This window comes from Lepisma saccharinum, chromosome 3 (genome assembly GCF_977018435.1).
Source record: "Lepisma saccharinum chromosome 3, izLepSacc3.1, whole genome shotgun sequence".
Lineage (NCBI taxonomy): Eukaryota > Metazoa > Arthropoda > Insecta > Zygentoma > Lepismatidae > Lepisma > Lepisma saccharinum.
Genome location: NC_139231.1, coordinates 34,137,656 through 34,162,639, shown reverse-complemented (window position 1 = coordinate 34,162,639; position 24,984 = coordinate 34,137,656). Strand labels below are relative to the sequence as shown.

The 24,984-nt window shown below is 36.1% G+C and overlaps 1 protein-coding gene across 1 annotated transcript; it reads left to right on the top strand.

Moving 5' to 3' along the window:
- The first annotated feature begins 723 nt into the window (after positions 1-723).
- LOC145985738 (uncharacterized) lies at positions 724-23,513 on the top strand. Its single transcript, XM_083119799.1, has 4 exons — positions 724-904; positions 10,343-10,569; positions 11,147-11,957; positions 23,211-23,513. The coding sequence occupies exons 1-4, from the start codon at positions 870-872 to the stop codon at positions 23,359-23,361; spliced, it is 1,224 nt and encodes a 407-aa protein (XP_082975925.1). The 5' UTR covers positions 724-869; the 3' UTR covers positions 23,362-23,513.
- The last annotated feature ends 1,471 nt before the right edge of the window (positions 23,514-24,984 follow it).

The window sequence follows — 24,984 nt, the reverse complement described above, 5'->3', positions numbered from 1 at the left end:
TAAAGGTATGTGTCACCGGTAACAGTTCCTTCAAAAAAAAAAAAAAATGGTCCTATAACACCACCACTCCAAATTCCACCCCAAACAGTGATACCAGGGACCTTTAACTCTTCCGTCATAATTTCGTGTGGATTGATATCACTCCAATAAACACAATTGTGTCTGTTTACGTGACCGTTCATCTTGATTGAGGCCTCATCTGTCCACAAAATTTCTTTCCAGAAGTCTCTGTCAGCTTCGTTCCGAATGAGACAGCAGTCAGAGAACTCAACACGTCGGTCTGGATCACTTTCGTGTAACACGTGCAGAAGCTTTGGCTGGTAAGGTTTCATCTTCAAATCCTTTAACATTCCCAGGTCCCCTGCGCACCTTCTGTTAGACTTCTTCGGGCTGGATACACAACTGAGCAACATGTGCAGTGTTTTCTTCATTTCGTACACTTCAGGGTCTTCCGCTTTGCTGTAGATCATGCACAGAACCTGTAGCCTCGAATTGTTGGTTCAGGTTTCTCATGGCTTGATGTGTTGGTGGTTCCACACCTGGAAATCTTCTCCTGAATTCTGATGTCACCACATTTGTGTTTTTGTTGTGTTTCCACCAAGCTTGTAGCATGAAAACATGTTGTTCCTTTGTTAATTTGCGATTCATCTCAAGACCTGCAATGCAAGATAGCAACTTAACTCAGTAAACAAACACGTACGAAAACATGGTTACCGTAAACAATCTGTGGCCTTGTTCAAGGAAATAGCTGTGATCAACGCTACATACTCTTGAGGAAGATTTTAAACTGCTTAAACCAGGATATTTTAGTTTTGCTTCCTCCAGAACTACAGGAGCAAGTATGTCATTACATTGATCCCAAGTCGCTGATGAAAGCTTGCTGTGTTAGCAAGGAATGGAGGAGGTAATGCCATTTGTAATTTAATTAATATTTCTTACACATAAAGAAAATTTACACTAGAAAGTAACAGTAAAAACTATGGTAATATCTTGATTAAATGCAAATATGATTAAACAGCCAATATATAAAGCTTTTTGTCAGATGAATTAACTACTAACCCAAGGACCTTGTAACCTCATGTCAATGGCTTGATCAGTGCTTCTCACTTTGTGTCATCCAAGATTTATACTATGTAGAATGTGGCATTATCATCAGTTTTAATACATTGTAGGTTTCTATTATTTTTTCTGTGTGTGTATCTATTTATGGCCTGAGCTAATATTATTCCTCTGGTTTTGTAGCACATTATGCTCACATGTCGGGAGTGGAATCGTTCGTAAGAAAAACTGTAAAAGTAGAGTGAAAGAAAACAACTACAATTAGTCAGTAAAATTGATTTTGAGGGACAAGGCCTGCGAAGTGGTTTTCCATTCTATGACGTGGTCGCCACATCTAGTCCCATCTAGTTTTGAAAGTGGAATTGGCTTCCACGGAAGAGGGTTTTCTCTACTTCTCAATTTTCTTCCATCAAATTTACAAATTAAGGAGTAAGGACTAATGACAGAAACATAACAGAGAAAATACATGGATTTTTAAAGACTGTCTAGATGTCATTTGGTTAATGAGTTCATTCTGCATTTAGATTCCCGAATAATGGCAGTTTTTTTAACGAGTGTCTATCTGTAGATTTTGGGGGCTACAGGAGAAAATAATGTTCCTTTCCAACAAGATTAAATACAGGGTAGGGACAAAGTCGCTTTCCCCAATAAATGAAGAAATCAAATAAAAGAACCTAGAACCTAGGTGACTTGACAATCTTTATTGTACTTCAAAGTGTCGTTTGTACTTCAAATACTGTTCAAACTGTCCCCACCATGTTCAATACACAAGGTACATCTCTTCAGCACTGATTTGCAAATATCATGACACAATTGAGGATTGTCATCCAATCTCTTGAATGATTGTTCGATTAGCTGTTGCAAGTGAACCAAATCCTGCGGTTTCTCGGAAAACACTTCGTCTTTGACAATACCCCACATGGAGAAGTCGCATCGTGTGAGGTCACATGAACGTGGTGACCAATCTGTCGTACCACGACGACCAATCCATTCATCGAAATGTTGATCCAAGAACTCCCTCACAATAACACTAAAATGAGGTGGTGCTCCATCGTGTTGCCACGTGAACGGAATGTTTTCATAACGAGGGTTATTGACAAGTTCTGGAATCACAACGTCCTGCAACATCTAAAGGTATGTGTCACCGGTAACAGTTCCTTCAAAAAAAAAAAAATGGTCCTATAACACCACCACTCCAAATTCCACCCCAAACAGTGATACCAGGGACCTTTAACTCTTCCGTCATAATTTCGTGTGGATTGATATCACTCCAATAAACACAATTGTGTCTGTTTACGTGACCGTTCATCTTGATTGAGGCCTCATCTGTCCACAAAATTTCTTTCCAGAAGTCTCTGTCAGCTTCGTTCGGAATGAGACAGCAGTCAGAGAACTCAACACGTCGGTCTGGATCACTTTCGTGTAACACGTGCAGAAGCTTTGGCTGGTAAGGTTTCATCTTCAAATCCTTTAACATTCCCAGGTCCCCTGCGCACCTTCTGTTAGACTTCTTCGGGCTGGATACACAACTGAGCAACATGTGCAGTGTTTTCTTCATTTCGTACACTTCAGGGTCTTCCGCTTTGCTGTAGATCATGCACAGAACCTGTAGCCTCGAATTGTTGGTTCAGGTTTCTCATGGCTTGATGTGTTGGTGGTTCCACACCTGGAAATCTTCTCCTGAATTCTGATGTCACCACATTTGTGTTTTTGTTGTGTTTCCACCAAGCTTGTAGCATGAAAACATGTTGTTCCTTTGTTAATTTGCGATTCATCTCAAGACCTGCAATGCAAGATAGCAACTTAACTCAGTAAACAAACACATACGAAAACATGGTTACCAGTCCTAGAGACACAGTAGTGCCAGTCCTAGTACAAAAAAAAAAGCTTGCTGATACCTCGCTTATTTCTTTTCTTTCCTTACTTGCTTTGGGGAAAGCGACTTTGTGCACACCCTGTCTATATACAAGCACACATGCATACACACATAGATAGGCCTACATGGTATATTAATAATAGTTTGTTATTTTTTAATATTTTGATAGGAAAAAATCTTGCGTTTTGGGCCTTCCCAGACTGATCAACCTAGCTACGTCCCTGGGTCTGAACGTGTAATGATTTTTATGAGTTTTACAAGAGGATGGGGAAAGCTTTTCAAATACTGGAAAATGGAACTTGGAAGTAACATACAAATGTGAAGAAGCCAATTTGAACGTTTCAGAATCTCAGAACATATTAATTTGTGATAAATTATGTTGTGAAAAGTGGGTTGTGCAAGTGGCCATGTTTATAACCATGCTACTGGATGGAAACATTTATTTTTGTGTAAAGGACATAGAAGCGTAGTTATAATGCTACTTGCTCTCACCCACCTAACATAACATACTCACGGAAGCATATAGGAACATAACAAAATTAGAACTTGGACTACTTGCACTGTCGCACTAGGAGAGTTTTGGGCTACAATATTATTTGATTATTATTATTTGCAGTTATCACAATATTAGTTACTTAATGCATTCTGTTGTCAACAGAATCTTTGAATATAACATTATTTGTATTTCTGCAATCAAGCAGTGCTAACATTCTTCTGTGATATCACCATATCCAATTTTGTTGACTTCATTTTCTTATGGCTCAGGGGCTTCATAAATATGCATTGTTGACTAAATATGTGTAAAGAACTTTTTCCTTGGTATGTGAACTGCCTGCAGCACATTGTAACCAAGTAAATGAACATTAATGTTGTTGTTCTGTGTTCATTAAACAAAGCATTGTGGGGTTTATCTTATTCATAGAGAATGAAACACACACATGGCTGCCAGCTTTCTGGTCTGGCATATGACTCATATGCTCACTTCTAGGAATCAAATTATGGCAGTGCTAGTGTAATGAGCAATGTTAAAAATTGGCTAAAAGCAGTTTATAATTTATTAACATAGATAAGGGTGTTTTTTTAACTTGTAAACATACAAATCTTTCTAATGTATTGCACAACCGTGACACTTTCTATAATCAGGGACACTTCTGATTGACTTTCAGTAAGATTCTTACAACCCAGTAGTGACTGTGGCTGTCCCACAGGCTTATGAAATTTAACATTATCATTACTTTATAGTTTCTCAGCATGGTGTAGCATGGATAACAAATATTACTACTAGAACCTTTGTTTCTTCAAATGGATGTGAGTATATTTAATTTCTGGTGAGAGTTAAGCTGCCTGGACACAATTCAATTATCATTGAAAGACAATGTTTATGACCCAACAAAACTGACAATTGAAAGTTGTTGAACAACATTCTTCTCGGATGTTTTGGAAGGTCTGAAATTGCACCTATACATAATCAAAGAAAAAATTGACAACAATTTCACTTTTTACCAAAAGGTGTCAGTGTTGAAGAAAAACAATATGTAGATTAGACATAACAAAGGTGATAATTTTCTTCCCAAAGGAAGATGTACATCAAAAACACAAAAGAAGTGTGATGTTTTTCCTCAGTATTGTAAGTGTAATCTGAGACAGCAAAGAAGCTGTGGGATAATAATGAACACAATTTCTTTAAATATAATTTCTTCAGATACATAGGCAGTTTTTAAAAATTTTGTAGAGTTGGAAGTGGTCGAATTAAAACCCATTTTTTTTTTTGGAAAAAACTGGACCTTTTTACCGCAGCTTTTTTAGTTGGGCTTTGTTTTTTGGCTTTTTTTTCACAAAAGTGTCTCAAGTCAATGAAAATACAGGAGTTGGCAGTATTTTTGCTCTTCCATGGTTTTCGTTTATCTCCCTACTGTAAAATAGACACTCATTTCTAAATATAATATACAACTTACAATAAGAAATTCATAGCTAGACATAAACATTGTTTTCAAGAAAGCTGTCTTTTTTGAATGGGTAGTTCTTTCCAAGTAGGCTTATTATTAAATATATCTATCTAGTATAAACATATTCACATAACTAGAGTAGTTTTGCATACATTTTTAATATAATCTAATAGTATGATATGATTTTCAACATTTGAATTTGTCATATGAACACGTACCTACATGGCTTTCCAGTGCATCATGTATAATTTGATTAAATGGCCGCTAAACCTGGTCACGGACCAACCAGAGATGTATTTTGGTTGCTTCTTGCAGCGGTTCTGAACCTTTGTGGGACCACAGCCCAGTAAATTTATTTCTTACAAGTCGATGCCCTGAACCCAAAAATTTCTCACATAAATACATTTCTGATCTTTTAAACTATATATGTAAATTAATATGCACCTTAATTAATATTAATATATAAACTATGACAATCATAAAGAGTAATAAATAGTTCAATTATGTATAGATTTGATGTCAAATATAAAATTAGATTTAAATTAGTTGTCAACACCTGGATGCAAAGGACCTTTGTGGCTTGGTGGTTGAGAAACACTGGCCCTAAAACTGATGCAGAAGGAAATAGGATTGACCGCAAGTGGCAAAAATGAAAAAAAAATCTATTAAAAAATCTGGCTAATTTGGACTAGACCTACAGTTTGAAATGAGATCCGAAGTACTCTGCCTCCATGAATGATTGAACATAAGACCTCTTCTTATTACCTATCAACAGCGTCGTCGCCTTGTAACAAAGGAGTCCCAGGTTCGATACCCGGTGGAGGCACATAGTGGTTTGGATCCCACTTTAAACTGTAGGTGCAATCCCGATTAGCCTTACTGTGCCCACTTTAAACTGTAGGTGCAATCCCGATTAGCCTTACTGTGCATAAAGTGGACTTAAAACACCAAATAAATCAATCAATTATTACCTATCAAAAAGCCGGCCTTTTCACAACAGCACTTTCAATTTGTTCTCTGTTGTTGGTTCAGTCGGTAACGCGTCTGACTACCATGCTAAAGGTCCCGGGTTCGATCACCGGCCGGTTCAAATCCGGGAACTTTTCTAACGTTGGAAGCGGCCCCGGTGCCCACCCAGCGTCGAATAACATGGGTACCTGGGGGAAACCCTGTTGGGTAAAGGCAGTCAGGGGCATGGTGCTGATCACATCACCCCCACTCACGACCGGATCAAGAAAGTGTGGGGCGTTAACCCCACACCCCCTATACGCCTTCATGGCGTGGTGCTAAGCACAGGGGAACACTTTGAAATTTTATTCAAAAAATAAAACATTCTCATGCATGAACTTTGTAGGTAATTCGCCTATTTACAACATTTAAAAGTTAGATTCGATATTTGTTTAATTTTTTTTATTGTTGTGTCAAAGATGCTTAACAAAGCTACAACAGAAAAAAAATAAAACAATGTCAAGAAACAGTTCCTTTTTAGACTTTTCCTGTTAAATCATTGTTTGTTTTTCATTGTTTTTTAGATCACAAGAATGCTCCGAGCGATTAATTTGACTAAGCTGTTGATACTTTTTAATATCAATGGATGTATTAACTGTAGAAGAGAAAATTAAAATGGTTCTCGTGTATGGAGAATCTGGCAGGAATCTCCGTCAAGCTGTCGTTGTTTATGCTCAGCGTTTTCCAGACAGGGTATGTTCTTTAGCTTCGTTTCAACGTACAGTCAATCAATTTACTACTGAAGGAAGTGTCAAACGTAAACAAAGGACCCGTCGAAGAACAGTTACTGGAGAAGAAAATGAAATTAATGTGTTAGCTGCTGTGGCCCATGATCCTCATGTCAGCTTGCGAGAAGTAGCTCGAAATTCCGGATTGTCCCAGAGCAGTGTTTTGAAGATTTTACAGCATTTTAAATATCATCCATATCATGTGTCATTGCATCAAGAACTTCATGGCCATGATTTTCAAAATCGAGTGACGTTTTGTCAGTGGGCACGTGAACAAATACAAATAAACCCAAATTTCTTACATCTGGTATTGTTCTCTGATGAGTCATCTTTTACAAACCACGGAACGGTCAATCGGCATAATATGCATTACTGGAGTGTCGAAAATCCGCACTGGCTGCACCAAGTTGAGCATCAGCGTCCATGGACTGTAAACGTGTGGTGTGGAATTATTGATGACAAACTCATCGGTCCCTACTTCATTGATGAAAATTTGAATGGTCAACAGTACCGCGACATTCTTCAAAATGAACTGCCAATATTACTTGAAGATCTTAACCTAGAACTGAGATAGAACATGTGGTTTCAGCAGGATGGATGTCCAGCACACTATTCGAGAGCAGCACATGAAGTACTCGACCGTGACTTCAATGGCCGATGGATCGGCAGAGCTGGTTCTGTAAATTGGCCTGCCAGATCACCAGATCTTACTTCACCAGATTTCTTTTTGTGGGGCTACGTAAAAGATAAAGTGTATCGAGAATTGCCAACTACTCGTGAAAATATGATAGAGCGAATCCAAAATGCTTGTGCCATAATTGAAACAGAGTTGTGTACATTCATTCGAAGCGTGGATCATTAAATGTATTGAAGTTGAAGGTCACCATTTTGAACGCTTAATGTAATTGAGAAGTGAATGTAGTTTACTAGCCATCGAGATATCTAGAGCTAAGAATTGTCGAGTAATTTTGTATTTTCAAAATAAATTTATTTGTTTTACAACAATTTGAAGTCCTGGAACAAAAATGTTTTATTTTTTGAAATTAAATGAATTGCAAAATGAAATACATTTGTTTTAAAGTGTAAACATTCAAGAAATGAAAATTTGTCGATTATAGCGCCATATATATATCACGATTCGAAAAAAATGTTTCAGACAAAACTTATGTATTTTTTTCCGTAAACTCCGAATCTGTAATAAAAAATAGGGGTTTCTATTTGAAATTTCAAAGTTGCCCCCTGCCCCACCTTTTGTTGCACCACTAAACTTCCCCCTCCAAACTATCAACTTTTTATTTGGAATATTTTTTTGTAGGATGATTTTTTTCAAGATATTCAAATGATTCAGGTTAAAAAAATCACCCAGTATGTGCAGTAATTTATTAATTATAATAATTACAAAAATTACTATCATTAATTAAAAATGAAAACCAATTATTGCATGACTGTCTCTCATATATTTTATCATTCACTAAAACTCACAAAATCCATGATAATTTTTTATTAATGCTTTTTTGTTTGTTGAAGTGCAGTTGTTTATTAAATATAATAATTACAATCATTACCAACCAATTGTACACTGTCACTGGCATGAGTGTCTCGAATGAGACTCATTCAAAGATTACACCTGATGTCCCCACTAAGTGCATTGTGCCTCCTAATTACATTGCATTTATGTTTTTATGAACAAAAGTAGTACAGAAATATTGGAAACATCCTAGGGAACAATGTAATTTATTTTCAAACAGTTCAAAAATCTAAAAAAATAGAGGTGGTGAGCCTGTAAGCCCCCTCCCCTGTCGGTAAGCTAGGGTTAAAATTGTATCTGAACCACTATGCAATACGTGTCCAGTGTCCATTGGGATTGGCCAATATCTGTATTTTGGCTGCTAAAATATGTTACCACACACCTGTAAACTCATAACAGTAACTTCAATTGTAATAGGTTAGATGTAATTGGTAAAAAGCCAAAAAAGCTGGCTTTTTATCGGGAAAAACCGTCTTTTTTGCAACTCTAAAATTTTGTTTATCTAAACTACAATTTAGGGGTTATTCTTTGTTGTATACTTACTATTAAATAAGCACAGACAACAATGTTCCACCACTCATCCTTTCTTTTCTTGCAAATCACAACAATATGTTGTGATTGTGCGGGTTTTATTTCTGTATACTTTTCCCTTCAATAAGCCCCAAAGAAAGAAGTCTGGCGGTGTGAGATTGGGAGATCTTGATGGCCAAAGATTTTTTGAGATAATTTGGTCTCCAAAAAAAAAAAAAAAAAAAAAAAAATGTAATATCTCTCATGCTGACATTTGAAGTGTGACATGTCGCACCATCTTGTTGGAAATATCCATCAGTTAGTTCATCATCTGTTAACTGATTGACAAACTCAATGAATATTCCCAGGTAGACTTCTGTGCTAACCGTTTGTTAAAAAAAATAGGGCCTATAATTTGCCTACGAGACACTCACACCACACTCCAGTTTTCTGAGCATGCAAAGGCTGTTCATGTATTGCACGACTCATAGACGTGTGTTTTGAGAGTTTATGTAGCCACTCAGATGAAACCATGCTTCATCTATAAACCAAGTGAGGCCTAAAATCCCAGGGTTCTGAGTAAGAAAATTTTGAAACCATAAAAAAACTGCACATGTTTTTCATGGTCTGACGGTTGCAATTCTTAAACACATGACACACGGTAAGCATGTAGTTCTGATTTTTTTTGCAGCTTTTTGACAAGTGGAATATGTAAGATTAGTTTCTTGGGAAAGTCTTAGCAATGACTTTGATGGTGATACCAGTAATCGCTCCTTTACATCCTGTTTTGTCTCTTCAGACATTTTCCGGCCTCCTGAATGCTGTGTGACAAGACTTTCCATTGTCTCTTACCAATTTCTGGATACAACACTTTGAAGGTACCCGTCTCTCACGAAATAAAGTCTGAAATACCCTTTGGCATGCTTTAAATGAACCAATTTGCCAGTATTTACGAACGAGGAACGCACACTATTCGATTGTGTACATTGTAATCCCTATATATACATTCGAGCCAACACTACCGAGATGCATTGTCGCAGAACAAAACAAATGAAGGTCACTGGAAGAGTCCAAACTTATTGCGAGGGGTTAGGTCCTGTTTTCATTGTTGAAGGCATGTGCATACAAAATTTCAAGACAAACTTTAAGTAATTGGAAGTTTTGTAGACAAAAGTTTGGGGCCTCTAGCGAGGGAATCACCCGATATAATAGAAATAAAACACCAATTGCAGCCATGCAAGTAAAACAAAAATAGACATCGGACAACTTCAAATTTTCTGGTAATTTCTATCTGCAGACTAACGAGGTTCCAGCTCTGGATTCGCAGCCAGTATAATCCTCTTTGGGGCCTGTGTTTTGTCCTGTACATACTCATTTCCAGTTTTATTTTTCACATTTACTTGTTTTCCTATACACATGAAATATTGAGACTTTTCATCAATTTCATCTTAATACCATTCATCCTTATCTCCATGGTTAGCCAAAAGTGTCAGAAAAGCAAAGTAAAATCAATCAATCAATGTGTTGTTCATGGTTCTTTTGATTGTGTAGGGACAGCTTTATCTATTTTTTCATTACTTGTGTAGAAGTTCAACATATTTGCTTAATAAAATACCCATGACTGTGTGTCATGTTAACTTAACTGGGAAATTTGTTTGTTAATGTATTCTACCATTTTGCTTTTCAGAATAATTTTGGCTCAAGAAAATGCATGGAAAAAGAAGTGCATCCTTTTGAATGTGGGCGTGGAGAATGTAGCTGGTTTTAGTAGGAGAGATTTGTGTTTCAAAGCATTGAGAATTTATGAAGTCCTTAATAAAGGTGTGCCATTTCTTTTATGGACTTTTAGTCCTTTCAATTCCTACACAGGACAAATAACAGCAGTAGATTATTCAGAGGAATACTCAGTTATAGGTAAGGTGTATTTTTAAGGAGAATTTATTAAGAATGTTACTGTTTCTTTAGGATTTTTTAAAAACAAAATTGTTAAAACTTAATACTTAGAAGTGTGATTATAAACAAAACCATGTAATATGTTTTGAAATGGTAAAAGACAGATTTAATTTCATTGTGGATTGATTTATAAGTTTGATCTGCTATTTTCAATACACATACATGCATTTTTAGATTTTTAGATGGAGAAGCATTTTCTTTGCATCAAAATAAGCATTGCTTCAGTATGGTACAATTCCTTTACTTACAAATACACAAGATCAAGAAGAAAAGAGAAAGAAAATAGAAATTTACAATTTTCCATTAGCTATACATTTTTAATTTAAATGTCAATGATTTCCTAAATTCTTGCATATGTCCCATTGTAATTGTAGGGGCAAGATATGACAACACTGCTATTGTATGACCACAGCCATATTCACTAAGGTGTAGAAATCGTTACTTGAATTACACCAGTAAAATATTGGGTGTGATTACCATAGTTGTGTATGTGCATAAAAGTATATTTTTCTAACTCAGAGTTATTGTTCTTTTTAAGGTGCCGATGAGTACATAAGTGTTTGGAAAATACAAGAATGCTCCTTGGTCGTGGAATCAAATGTTGCTTCCAGAGTGTCATGCCTACACTTCTACAAGAGCAGTGTGATAATTTGTGGCCACAGTGATGGAACATTGACAGCATTATTGTTTGATAGGAAAAGGAACCATTGTGATATTCATAAAAAATTCATAGGTCATGCTGGTGTAGTGTTGTGTGCAGCTGTGAATACCAGCATGGGCATATTGGTGAGTGGTGCTACAGATTCTACAGCCAAGGTGTGGTGCTACAGAACAGGAAAGTTACTACAAACCTTACAGTGTACGCACTGGATAATTCAGACTACATTAATGCCATCTATCAGTAATGAGGATAAGAATTCATTGTTGATAAGGACCAGGGATAATGTTCAGATTTTTACCTGGAAGTTGAAAATTTGTTCCGAGATCAACAGGATAGTGCTGGGTGATTTCAGTGATATAGGAAGTACTGTCATGAGCTTTCCATTGAAGTGTGAGAATAATTTTTTCACTTCAGGTTGTTACATTGTTGATGACACTTTGTACTACATTAACCAAAGTTTAGTTGAAGAAAATGTGAAGGGGAATGCAGAAATCATTGTTCAAAGTATAAACAAGAAAGAAGTGACTAGCAAAATACCATTAGGGGTGAAAGTGCGGAAATTGTTGGCAGTTGGAAAATGCTTTGCCTTACTGTTGCTGCCGACTACCTCTACCCGTGAGCGTAATCTTGCAGTTGTAGATCTGAGAGCAAGGAAGCTATTGGGTGGAGGCTACGTTCCTCATTCAAGGTGAGTGGTTTAATATTTTTGCATGGTGAAAAATGTTATGCCGTGTGATGTCATATTCATAAGTGAGTTTGATAAAGTTAATCATAAAAGTACTGAATTATATTCATACATAATTGTCATATATATTCTCATTAGCAGAAATCATTATTAGTTTACTCTCGCCTATGAGAAAAGATGCTGGTGTGATGTGCTGTTATGTACTTCCTAAAAAAGTGGTGCAACATAAATTATGGCTAAACCAGGGATCAAACCCTTCTACCACCGAGATACCAAGCCAGCTTGTCTGGATTCACCCAAACTATCACTACTTAGTTATGCTTATACTGCCCATTGCTTGGTCTTAGGCACTTTCACATGACTTTTCAGTAGGTTTTAATTTACTTCGTTCGTTCACAGTATATTTTTAGAATGCAGTTAACATAAAACATACGAGGTTTAAGTCAGTTATTATCTGCAATGCAGTCATATCTGTGTTTCCATTAGCTGCATTGCCATTTTTTCGCATGCATCATGCAACTTGGTGCTGCACATATTTCAAGTTGCCCGATCTGTTGCATTGTCACTGGTGTGACAAACTGTAATAGTCAGCTTTCCATTTGCACCAAAGGGCTACGTGCAGTTACATTTTGAGATTTGAATGCATATTTAGGGCAGATATCCATCAAAGACTTTCAGCACAGTATGGAAACAGTAATTTTTCTTGCATGTACGCATGGGCATCTGGAAGGGGGCCATGCCCCCCCTCCCAGAAAATGAAAGTCGAATCAAAAATTATATATTTCACACACATAATTTCATTTCAGCCACAATAATATGTCTTAATTATTGCATGAAGATGATAAATTCAAATTGAAACAATGTTTTTTCGAGGGGACAACACTATTAGGGGGAAAATGTGCCTAGTTTGGCCCCCCTTGCTTGCCCCTCTCTGGAAAAATTCCTGCGGATGCCCATGTATGTACAGCATTGCTTGCATTGTAGAATTTATTTCTCTTGTAGTCTATGGTTATTACAAGCATAAAAAAAAAACAGTTTTTCGGTCTGACATTTCAGGGGAACACACATCAGACATTTATTTTTAGTTTGATTAAAGATACAGTTATAACAATGATTAAAAAATTTTAACAAAAGAGAATCAATTTATACAATAGATGTTGTCAATGTTACATTATTGTAATGTCACACTGAAAAACTGTTTTCTTATGCTTGTAATAACCGTAGACTACAAGAGAAATAAATGGAAAGGGTATTTTGCCATAATGGAATGTCTATAAATGGATTGGCATGAAGAACGAGTCAGATGCCCATGCCAGGACTCACACTAATACAACCATTTTTGAAATTTTCAATCATTCATAGATGCACTCTTGTAGCAAAACACTGCTGAAAGTGTTAAGTAGATTTTGCATCTGGATACACCTTCTGACTGCAAAAAACAGATCACTGCACTGAACTGTACTCTTCTTTCATCTAAATGGAGCAGGTCTTCACTAAAATCACCAAGGTTCTCAGGGAATCTGTCAATGTGGCTATGTAGAAAATGTATCATCACACTCATATTACCTCCCAATTTCTCAACATTTTTCAACATATTACCAACTATATCATGGTAGTTTTCTCCTCTGTGATTCCCCAAAAAGTTTTTGACAACGGACACAAAGCTCAACAAGGCCTCAGATTCGATGTAAGACATGTAAGTTGTAAAATTGGCATCATTTATAAGTGTACGAATTTGTGGTCCATCAAAGATTCCTGCCTTCAATTTTTCAATACTTAGTCCTGGAAAAGTGTGGCATATATATTTTAAACAATCACCACTTGTATGTAAGGCCTTGACAAACTGTTTTATCAACCCAAGTTTAATATGCAGTGGCGGAAGGATGATTTTGTCCCTATCCATCAGTGGTTCATGAATGATATTAGCTTTTCCCACTGTAATATTTTCCCTTGGGGGCCAAACTTTTATCGTCCACTTTTATCACTTTCGTTTTTATTGTCACTAGCACTTTCATCTGATATCTCAACATCATCGTCGATATTTTGCGAAAAGGTACATACTGGTAAAGGTAAATTTTCACTGTGCTGTATTGGCGGCTTTGCTGACTCTACATTAGCGTACACCCAATTACACTTTGTGAATCTATTCATGCCTTTAACATTCACAGCACGAAAATAGCAATCATTAACATTTTTTGGTTTTCTCCATGTCATGGGCACTCCAAATTTGAGTCCCTTTCGTCCGCCTTGGCCCCAATAACGAAGTGATTCCAAACAAGTTTTGCAAACTATATGTGGGACCCATTTTATATTTTGTTGTCCCGGATTTTTGGCAAAATAAGCCTGATACAAATATCTCACTATATCCGTGATGGTAGACAATATATTCCACATATATAGCAAAAAATAGTTATGCTGTCTGATGTGTTTGTGTTCGTCTTGTGTAGTAATTGTGCTGTCTAATATGTTTGTGTTTGTCTTGTGTAGTAGTTCCTCCATTCATATTGGGGGTTAGGCGTAGAGCTGTCAACTCTGCACTGTAAAAAGACATGTCAAGAAACAGAAATATAAGGCCATGGATGTTCCCAAGGTAAAATATTCCGGAGGTAAAATAGTCCCCCGTTCGGATCTCCGGGTGGGGACTACTTTGGGAGGTCCCTGGACTAAGGATAAGATCTTCATTAGGAATAAGGATATTAAATTAGGCACCTAGAATGTTCTGAGCCTTTACCGGCCTGGGGCATTTCAGTGTACAGTTAATGAGATAGTGAAGTATAAATTAGATGTAGTAGCTGTCCAGGAAGTTAGGTGGCCAGGAGAAGGGAATTGTAAAACTAAAAATTATACTTTTTTCTATGGTGGTACTGAAAATCATAATTTTGGAACAGGCTTTTTCATAAATAATAGAATTATCTCTGCTCTTAAAACAGTAGAATTTTTTAATGATAGGATATCATATGCAGTTTTACAGGGTAGGTGGTGTAAAATTATTTTAATAAACATACATGCACCAACGGAAGATAAAGATGATAATACTAAAGATGATTTTTATACAGAGTTAGAACAGGTCTTTGATAAATTTTCTCAGTATGATATGAAAATTCTGTTAGGTGACTGTAATGCACAGATTGGCAAAGAAGAGACATTTAAACCCACGATTGGTAAAGAAAGTCTTCGTGAATTAAGTAATGATAATGGTATAAGATTAATTACTTTTGCAACCTCAAAGAATTTAATTGTGAAAAGTACCACTTTTAAACATAAAGATATCCATAAATATACCTGGTCTTCTCCAGATGGTAAAACTCATAATCAGATAGATCATATTCTCATTGATAAGAGAAGGCATACTAGTATAATTAACGTTCGTACACATAGAGGTGCTGACTGTGCCAGTGACCATTATTTAGTAATTGCAAAATTAAGAGAGAGACTCTCAGTGATAAATCATAAGCAACAAAATCTAAAAGTTCTAAAATTTGATACAGGAAAGTTTACTGATGAAAGAATTAAGAAAGATTACCAAATTAAACTGTCAAATAGATTTGATGTTTTGCAGGATTTAAATGATGATGAAAATATAAATGAAACAGACGTAAATAAGAATTGGGAGCACATACGTAATGCAATAGAATCAGCAGCTAAAGAAAGTATAGGATACCATAAACCGAGAAAAAGTAAGCCTTGGTTTGATAATGAATGTCATAATCTAATAGAAATAAGAAATCAGGCTAGACTTAGGTGGTTAAATAACTCGGAAGATACAATTATAATAGAATAAAGCAAGAAGTTAACCGCACGTTTAGAAGTAAAAAAAGAGATTACTTGAAAAGCAAAATTAACGAAATTGAAACAAACAGCAAAAAAAAAAAAATATCAGAGATTTATATAAAGGTGTAAATTAATTTAGAAAGGGGTGGCAACCTAAAGTAAACTTGATAAAAGATAAAGACGGTGATTTTATAGCTGACCCAAGCGATATTCTAAATAGATGGAAGAACTACTTTAATGACCTTTTAAATGTCCATGTAGGAGATAAATCAGAAGTAAATGAAGTACACACAGCAGAACCTTTAGTCCCAGAACCTAACTTGACGGAAGTTGAAGATGCTATTAAAAGGCTAAAGAATAACACAGCACCTGGCATTGATTTAATACCAGCTGAGTTAATTAAATATGGTGGAAATTCATTAATATGTCAAATTCATAAATTAATTTGTTTAATATGAAATAAAGAAGAAATCCCTCAACAGTGGAAAGAATCCATAATTGTTCCTGTGTTTAAAAAAGGTGATAAAATGAACTGCAGTAATTACCGTGGAATTTCTCTACTCTCAACAACATACAAAATATTGTCTAACATTATTTTAACAAGACTAACCCCATATGCTAATGAAATTATAGGTGATTATCAATGTGGATTTAAACGTAACAGATCAACTACAGATCAAATTTTTCACATCAGACAGACACTTGAAAAATAGTGGGAATATAATCAAAATGTCCATCAGCTATTCATTGATTTCAAAAAAGCATACGATTCGGTCAAAAGAGATAAATTATATAATATATTAGTAGAGTTTGGAATACCTAAGAAGCTTGTTAGTATGATAAAAATACACACCAGTGAAACAGAAAGTAAAATTCGTGTGGGTAATAATATGTCTGCCAAATTTACAATTCATGATGGGTTAAAACAAGGAGATGCATTATCTCAATTGCTCTTTAATTTTGCCCTAGAATATGCTGTAAGGAAGGTAAAAGAAACTAAAGAAGGACTAAAATTAAATAGTGTGACTCAGTTGTTAGCATATGCAGATGATGTAGACTTACTGGGGGATGATGTGAATACAATTAAGAATAATGCTAAAATATTTTTCATAACCGCTAAAGAGATAGGTTTGGAAGTTAACAAAGAGAAAACTAAATATATGCTTACAGGCCGAAACCAAGTGTTAGGTATTAATCAAAATCTAATTATTCATAACAACTCGTTTCAACCAGTTTCCAAATTCAAATACTTAGGAGTAATATTAACAAATGAAAATTATATTAAAGAGGAAATAAAAAGTAGGCTTAATTCAGGAAATGCATGTTACTTCTCTCTTCATGAACTTTTGTCTTCTCGTTTAATATCTAAGAAACTAAAAGTTGAAAGATACAAAACCGTAATTTTGCCTGTAGTATTATATGGATGTGAAACTTGGTCCCTTACATTGAAAGAGGAACATAAATTGAGAGTATTTGAAAATAAAATCCTTAGGAAAATATTTGGACCTAAAAGGGATGAGGAGACAGGTGAGTGGAGAAGGTTACATAATTTAGAACTATATCATTTGTATTCATGTCCAAATATTATTAGAATAATTAAATCAAGAAGACTTAGGTGGGCAGGCCATGTGGCACGAATGGGAGAGGAAAGAGGAGTTTACAGGATTGTTGTTGGGAAACCAGATGGTAAGAGACCTGTAGGAAGACGAAGATGGAGGGACAACGTTGAGATGGACCTAAAGGAAATCGGTAGGGATGGAAAAGAGTATATAGATCTTGCTCAAGATAGGGACAGATGGAAGGCCTGTGTTGCTGCAGCCATGAACCTTCGGGTTTAAGAAGGCTAGAGAGTTAGAGTTAGTTAGTTAGTTATATATAGCAAAAAAAACATTTGGGTTATTGAAACACTTACTACGTGAGGAACTCATATTTCCAATGTATTCACATTAAACGCATTTCGCTTAGTTATACTACAAAATTCAACATCAAGAGATATATTGCCTAGTAATGATTCATAAGTTGCCTAGCAACAATTTACAAATAAATAAATAAGTTTCTTAATGGGAATTTCATCCCATTATCAAATTTTGATATTACCTAGAAAAGCGTGGAGTAATTTTACCTCCTACATTTTCCATAGTGTGTTTATTTTTATAACTGGAGTCAATTCAACTGAAGCAATCATACAATTGGCAATCAGAGCTGTTTTGTGTGCTGAAACTGTTATTAAACTTTATGCCACAAAATAAAATCTTTTTTTTGTTCCCCAGTGTTATTATTATCATCATATTTTCTAGTTTTTACATATTACAAAATACACAAGAGCAAACTATAAAAATATAAAATGAAACTGAATTGAACTACAGAAGAACAAGTTAGTAGAAATCTTACCAGATATCTTGATGGTTCAGAATCAACATTCAGTATAATATACTCTTACTGTTTGTAATATTGTGCATGATAGCTTATGTCTTGAAAATAACAAAAGAAAAATAAGATTAATAAACATGACAATATTCTACTTTCAATGAATGATTCAGTGGTTTGAAAAAAAATAATTAAAGGGATTCAGACACCTTATGAATTTCCTTCGATATCTTGGAAATTTCATCTACTGACTCAGTAGCTTTTTCTGTAAGCATTTGACTTTGCTAAAAGAGTAAAATCAGACTTCTTTTCAGCCATATCATCAGCTTCCTGCAACATAATGTTCATTGATTTCTCAAGTCTGGTCTTTTTCTTCAGCTCATTTACAGATTCTTTTACCTGTTGTCTCTTTAAATACTTCTCTTCGCTGGCTTGTTTCTTCTTTTGATCATTGAGGTATTGATGGTATCTCATTCTTGCTGAACGTGCACTTATTATAAGCTCCTTTGTTATAACAAACACGTGAACGTTTTTGTCTTTTAGTTCATCATACACCAATCTTTTTGCTATGAGACTATGGGCCTTCAAGTTTTCTACAGTCATTTCCTTATTAACTGAGTAACCAACCACGTTCCACAGAGACCTGTCCATGAAAAAGGGCCAGAACAAGTTTCACAAGTCACCATACTGCTTGTTATTGGAGAGATGAGTTGAAAAAAATGAGTCCAAACGTTGGCTATTCCGGTCAAACTCTTTAAATGCTGCAGAGTTTGGTTTCATTTGCTTAAGAAACAGTTTTATTTTGAGTAAAGCTGAATCACACTCACTTGACCTCAATTATTTTTTTTGTCTGAAAGCTCTTTGATTTAGTTGTTTCATCCTCATCAGATAGCATAGATCTAGGATCAAGGCATCTAGACATTCTAGCTACTGGATATTTCAAGGGATTTTTCACTTGGATCTTCTTAACTAAAGTTTTCATAAACTCTAAGCACTGCTGTTTGAAGGTAAAAACATATTTTTCACTCACATTCTTTTCCTTTAAACATGACTTCAAGATATCCGAGGTTGCAAATCCAATGTTAACTTCTTTTGTGAACATAAGATTTGCCTTGCTGTTGACATCAACTTTAACCATTTCCACATGGTTTTCAGTTTGTCCAAAACTTCCTTCTTGATGAACAGAGACATAAGTCCATAAAGAAGTTCCATTATGTTGAATGCTTGAAAGAGGATCATTGGTGAATCTGTCTGGTAACACTGTAAGTATGCTTCTAGCTTTGTGGCAAGAAAAGAAAATAAACTCAGTTTTGCCATAATAAAAGGATCATGACAAGCTTCTTTTACTGTCTGAAAAGTCTTTGTGCACATTGACAGCTTTGGTTTATCCTTGTAGGAGTTCACAAACGTTTTAACCTGTGGCCAGATTCCAATAGCACGATTAGCAACGACTGCATCTTCCTCCCATCTTGTAGCACAGAACTTAAGAGGAAACAACTTTTCTTCACAGTTTTGTTGGAAATCTTCCTTTCTTGCAGGTGTGTCTTTAAATAGATATCACAAAGAACGCAAGATGCAATCAATATTCCACCCCTTTTCCTTTGCTCCAACTTGGAAAGCTTCTGTGAAGTGTGTGTACACTGCAGATACCAATATCAATGACGTCGGGGTATAAAGTTTTTCTTGTATCCGAAAAGTCTTTAAGCACTTTCATATTCACGTTCGGACCATCCATTCCTATCTGTAGTAGTTTCTTGGAATTCAGGTCTTCAATTCCATGTTTTAATGTCTCCTGTATGTCCTTTGCCCTGGCATGGCCAATGAACTCTGATCCCAGGTACTTTGTAAGAATAACTTGGGAACCTTCGTCCCAAAATCTCACAAGAATGTCTTATTTGTTCCTGTTGTAAACTTCTATTTACACTATTATCAAAGCAAGCAACGAAGAATTCTGAGCCATGTAGTATACAAAGTAGATTGTCCTTCAAATGAGGTCCAATACCAATACACAGTAGATAAGCTGTTTTGTCAGGTCCACATGCATAGTTCTTGGCTACTTCACACTGTGGAAACATCAGTTGAAAACGTTTTTTAATGTCTTCAGTAGAATTGAATGATAAATGTTTTTTCACAACATTCAGATTGGATCTAAAGATATTTGTTTGGAGGTTACGCAGAGAGGTAATTAACCCTGATAAACTTACTTTTCATTTTTCCGAGTAAATTTCTTTCGCGATCGATTTCGCCATCCATCTGGTGGCTTCATCAGGTGTGTACTGTCTTGCTGCAGGCGGAGTGACGCCTGACGAAGCCACCAGACGGGTGGCGAAATCGATCGCGAAGAAATTTACACGGAAAAATGAAAAGTAAGTTTATCAGAGTTAATTACAACATTCAGAGTCCAATAAATCTCGGCTTTCATCACTTAATCTCCAAGAAGAGCATGATCAATCACAGAAATTGCAGGCTTCGACAAAGTCACACTTGCAGGAACATCTGTACTTGTTGATGTTGTGTCACAATTTATAATACTCCCTGTCCCATAATTATTGTCCGGTACACTTTTGTTTGTTGTCCCATAATAATTGTCCGATAGGCAAACTGTGACATTGGTGTATACAGAAGAAGAAAATTAAATATGGGAATGAACCATACAACGTTATTATTCAAGGATCAGTACAAATTTGCTGATCAAGTATCCAAAAGAACATAAATAAAAAGTCACCATTTTGGCATACCGGACTATAATTATGAGACAGAGGGAGTATTAGCTGCAACTACACAGCGCAGCAACACAGGCTGCGCTCGATGCTCTAACCACTTCAGTTAGGAGGATGGCAAAAGTCTACCCATAAGTGCTAACTTCTTACCAGTCGTTGAACATAGACTCCGATAAATATCTCAGGGCTTACTGTGATAAGGAAAAGTTACACCAGCTTTATATATATATTAATAAACTCAACATATCAATGTCTGTTAGTACATGTCTCTTTACCTGTAACCCTTACGTGCATTTACTTGTACCACACACGTGCATTTACGTGCACCGCTTCTGGTCTCGGAAGAGATAAGGGGGCCAGGGAACATTCGATTTATTCCTTGCAGTGAGGCACCAGGGGGGGGGGGGGGCAGGGTATGGGGACCTATTTTTATTTAGGGCCTTGGTCGCTGATGACGTCATGGGTTCCCCTGTAAGAGAAAGTAGGATTCACGTGGTACCCCCAACCACAGCTAGAAACTGGCCGTAGCCAATTGGCTTCCCGACGAGTGGGACGTAAGAGAAAACGGCAGCCCCTGGTCAGTAACCGGTTTGATGCTTCCAACTAGCGGGTGTTAAGTAAAGGATCAAAGGATGCTGCGACACCCCTGGCCTTAGCTGGGAATTGGCAAGCCAACCATTGTCTCCTATACAGAGACAGCAGGTTAAGAAGGACTATTCCAGGTACTGGCAGTCAAACTGTGCAGGTAGAACTTGAGTACCAATCAGCCGAAGCAGCAAGACCTGGTACATAGGTTGCTGCTAGGCTCTTCTTCTTTCTTCTTCCTCCTCCCTTCTGGGATGGCTGCTAGGCTTCTGGTTGTGAGGCCGGTTCACCCTGGATGTCTACCAGTTGACATCAGGGAGCCAACTGAGCTCCTGGCCTCGCTGCGCTGGCTTTATACTTGCGGTGGCACATGGGCCACAAAAATTCTAACTAAGAGTATGTGCTGCCAACTCACATTTTGTTTACATGCACGTGTTACCATAACAAAAACTGTGTGCATTAAGACATTACAATTAATAACAAGTCATACAGGACTCTGCATTACTAAACAATGGGTATAACAATGTAAATGACAATTATTAACGTTTTAAAGAACAAGTTGGATTTAAAACTGAAAGCGTATGCCTCGCAGGGACATTCTGCTCAATTGTTTCAACTGAAATGTTAAATCAAAAAGAATATAGTGACCACGCAGGGTCTAATAATATGTTAGTGGCAACCACGCAGGGTCATTACATAGCACTCGAGCGAACAAAGCTTGTGAGAGTCTTGGAAGAGTTCAGAATTGCCACTGACTTGAACATGTTTATTACTTTTAATATGACTACTTACTTCTTAGAGCAGCAACTCCCATATTACTTACATCAATTTTCTTTCTGCATATTTTACAAAAGGCACTATAAATGTCTATTTTGCATTCCTCAACACACTTGCTATATTGTTGGTCAAATAAACACTATTCTGAAAGAACATTTACGTGACCCACTCATCTTGATATTCAGTTCTATCTTGACTCGCATTGCATTCCCTGAAACAGTAAGAGAAAATTAATTTCCTTTGAACACGGAACTAGAAAAGTGTTTAAATTTTGTACTTGTAATGAAAATAAGGCAAAATATAAATGGACAGTACCCATATAATTCGATACAAAATAATAAACAAATGTGTGTTCCTTGAATAATCTTGCCTACTTCTGAGCGATACAAAATAATACAAAAACGTGGGGCATTATACTTCAATCACAAAAATAAAACTTAGCACAAAACTATGACTTCAGTACCCAGCAACGTGACATAAGTAAATAAACCACTGTCATGACATTGACCTGTTTTAAATGAAAACTTATTTTACTTCATACAAATAAAACGGGACAAAGGAATTTCCAGGACAACCTCCAAAATTCCAGATTCAGCTTGGAAAAATGTGAAATTTCATAACATCTCCAGGCCTGGAAGGAATATTTTAAAATTCCAAGTTTTCCAGGACACATAGGAACCCTGTCAAACCTATGCAGCAGTGGGTGGCCCACACGAAAAAAGACAGTGATGACAATGGAAACTCAAAATAACTGCATTGCAGATAATTATTCACTCACCCTTATATTTGTTCTAGCAAATTAATGTTTACAAATTTGTAAAAATATTCATTTTCATTGACACATGTACAACAATCACATTAAACGTTTCTAGATATTTTGGTGACTTTCTCATTCATAGGTTAATTTCACTTATTCTTCCATTTAAGTGGTAATCTTGACAACTATGAACATGAACTGAATCCTATATTATTATTATTATTATTATTTTTTGGTGAGAGCTTTTAATGTCTGTAATATTATGTTTGCTTCTTGCAGTGCTACCACTCCAAATTTGGGACAAATAGCTGTCTGTGAAACAAAGTGGCTTGATGGATTGGGGTTCCAGTATCCACAGATGCCAGTGGTTTGCATGGGTCTTCAGAATGGCCAAGTTTTGTTAGTCGAGTGGAAAAATATTCAACCCTAATGTAATATTTGAAACACATTTTTATAGCTGTGGTAAATAATGGCTCAATTGAAAATTTCTGCAAAATAACTGTACATAGCACTTTATAAAATTATAGATGTGAGATAGGGACTGGTCAAATATCTATAGCATTTTGTAAATAAAAAAATGAGAAATTATTTATTTATTTTATTTATTTATTTAATAGAAGATTCCAAATACAGCGTTAGCCATTTTACATTGGAACGATTTTATAGAACATAAGGACAAAAAAAATACAACATAATACAACAAAAATAGTAACATAGAAAAATTACATGTGGTTAAGAGACTTACATACTTTTGGTTAACTTTCTTCTAAAACTGTCCAGATTTTCAAAAATGTCTATTTGGCTTCCTAGATTATTATATTCACTGGGCAGTCTATGGAACAGAGAGCGCTGGATGAGGCACAATCTCAGCTTCTGAGAAACAAAAAAGTTAAGTGCTTCTTGTTGAGCGGGCAGGCACACGAAAGTGAATTTCCTGAAGAAGGTGGTCACTTCTGATGTTGCCATTCACTATTTAGGAGAAATATATGGTCAGCCAGTCTATGTGTCTCTTGATGAGTTTGGATATTTAACATTTGCAGGAGGATGGACTTTTGCAAGTGTTTTGTGGACAGAATTCGGTGTCAAACAATGGCCAGGAAGAAATTTAGGACTGGATTTAGTCTATCTGAATTTGAGGGGCATGCCATAGACCAGATCGGAGAACAGTATTCAATTTTAGGTGACACAAAAGATTTGTAAAAGGTGCTGAGGGCAGTCAAGTTGTTTATTTCCGTGAAACGATAGAGAAGACCCAGCATATGCATTGAACCCCTTGTGACTAGAGATGTGCTCAGAAAAGGAAAGTTTCTCGTCAAATATGACGCCCAGGTCCTTTTGTGCGGCAACTCTTTGAACACAATTATTTTTTATGAAATATTTAGTATTAAATGTGTTTTTCTTTAAGGAGAAGGTCATCATGGTACATTTTTGAGAGTTGAGTTTTAAGTTCCATAATTCACACCACTTTATCAGAGAATCTAAATTATTTTGCAGAAGTGTCATGTCACTGAAATTGGGAGATTTTACTATATATTTTGCAATCGTCAGCGAACAAGAGAAGGTTTTTGCATGAATCAGAAAGATATTCTGGAAGATCATCAAGGTACAGGATGAAGAGAAGAGGTCCAAGAACACTGGCTTGAGGTACACCAGAAGATACAGCATGATAAGAAGAAGAGATTCCGGAAAGAACAACTTTTGTTTGTCTGTTTTGGAGGTAGTGCTTGAGCAGAGAGAAAGTTTCCATGAATATTGAAATGGTGGGATAATTTATGAAGCAGGAAATTGTGGTTTATAGAGTCAAAAAATTATTCTTGTATTGATAAAATAGTTATTTCATAATGCTATGTTATGAATAGAGACCGGATTTTAAAGGGAATTCCTTTTTTATTTTTCAACACGGATCATGGAATAAATAAAAACAGTGTCGATATTTATCTTCCACCACCTAGGCCTCCCCAATGGTGCAGTGGTAGCATCGCCACCTTGTAATCAAGGGGTCCCAGGTTCGATTCCCGTGGAGGCACATAGTGGTTCCCACTTTAAACTCTAG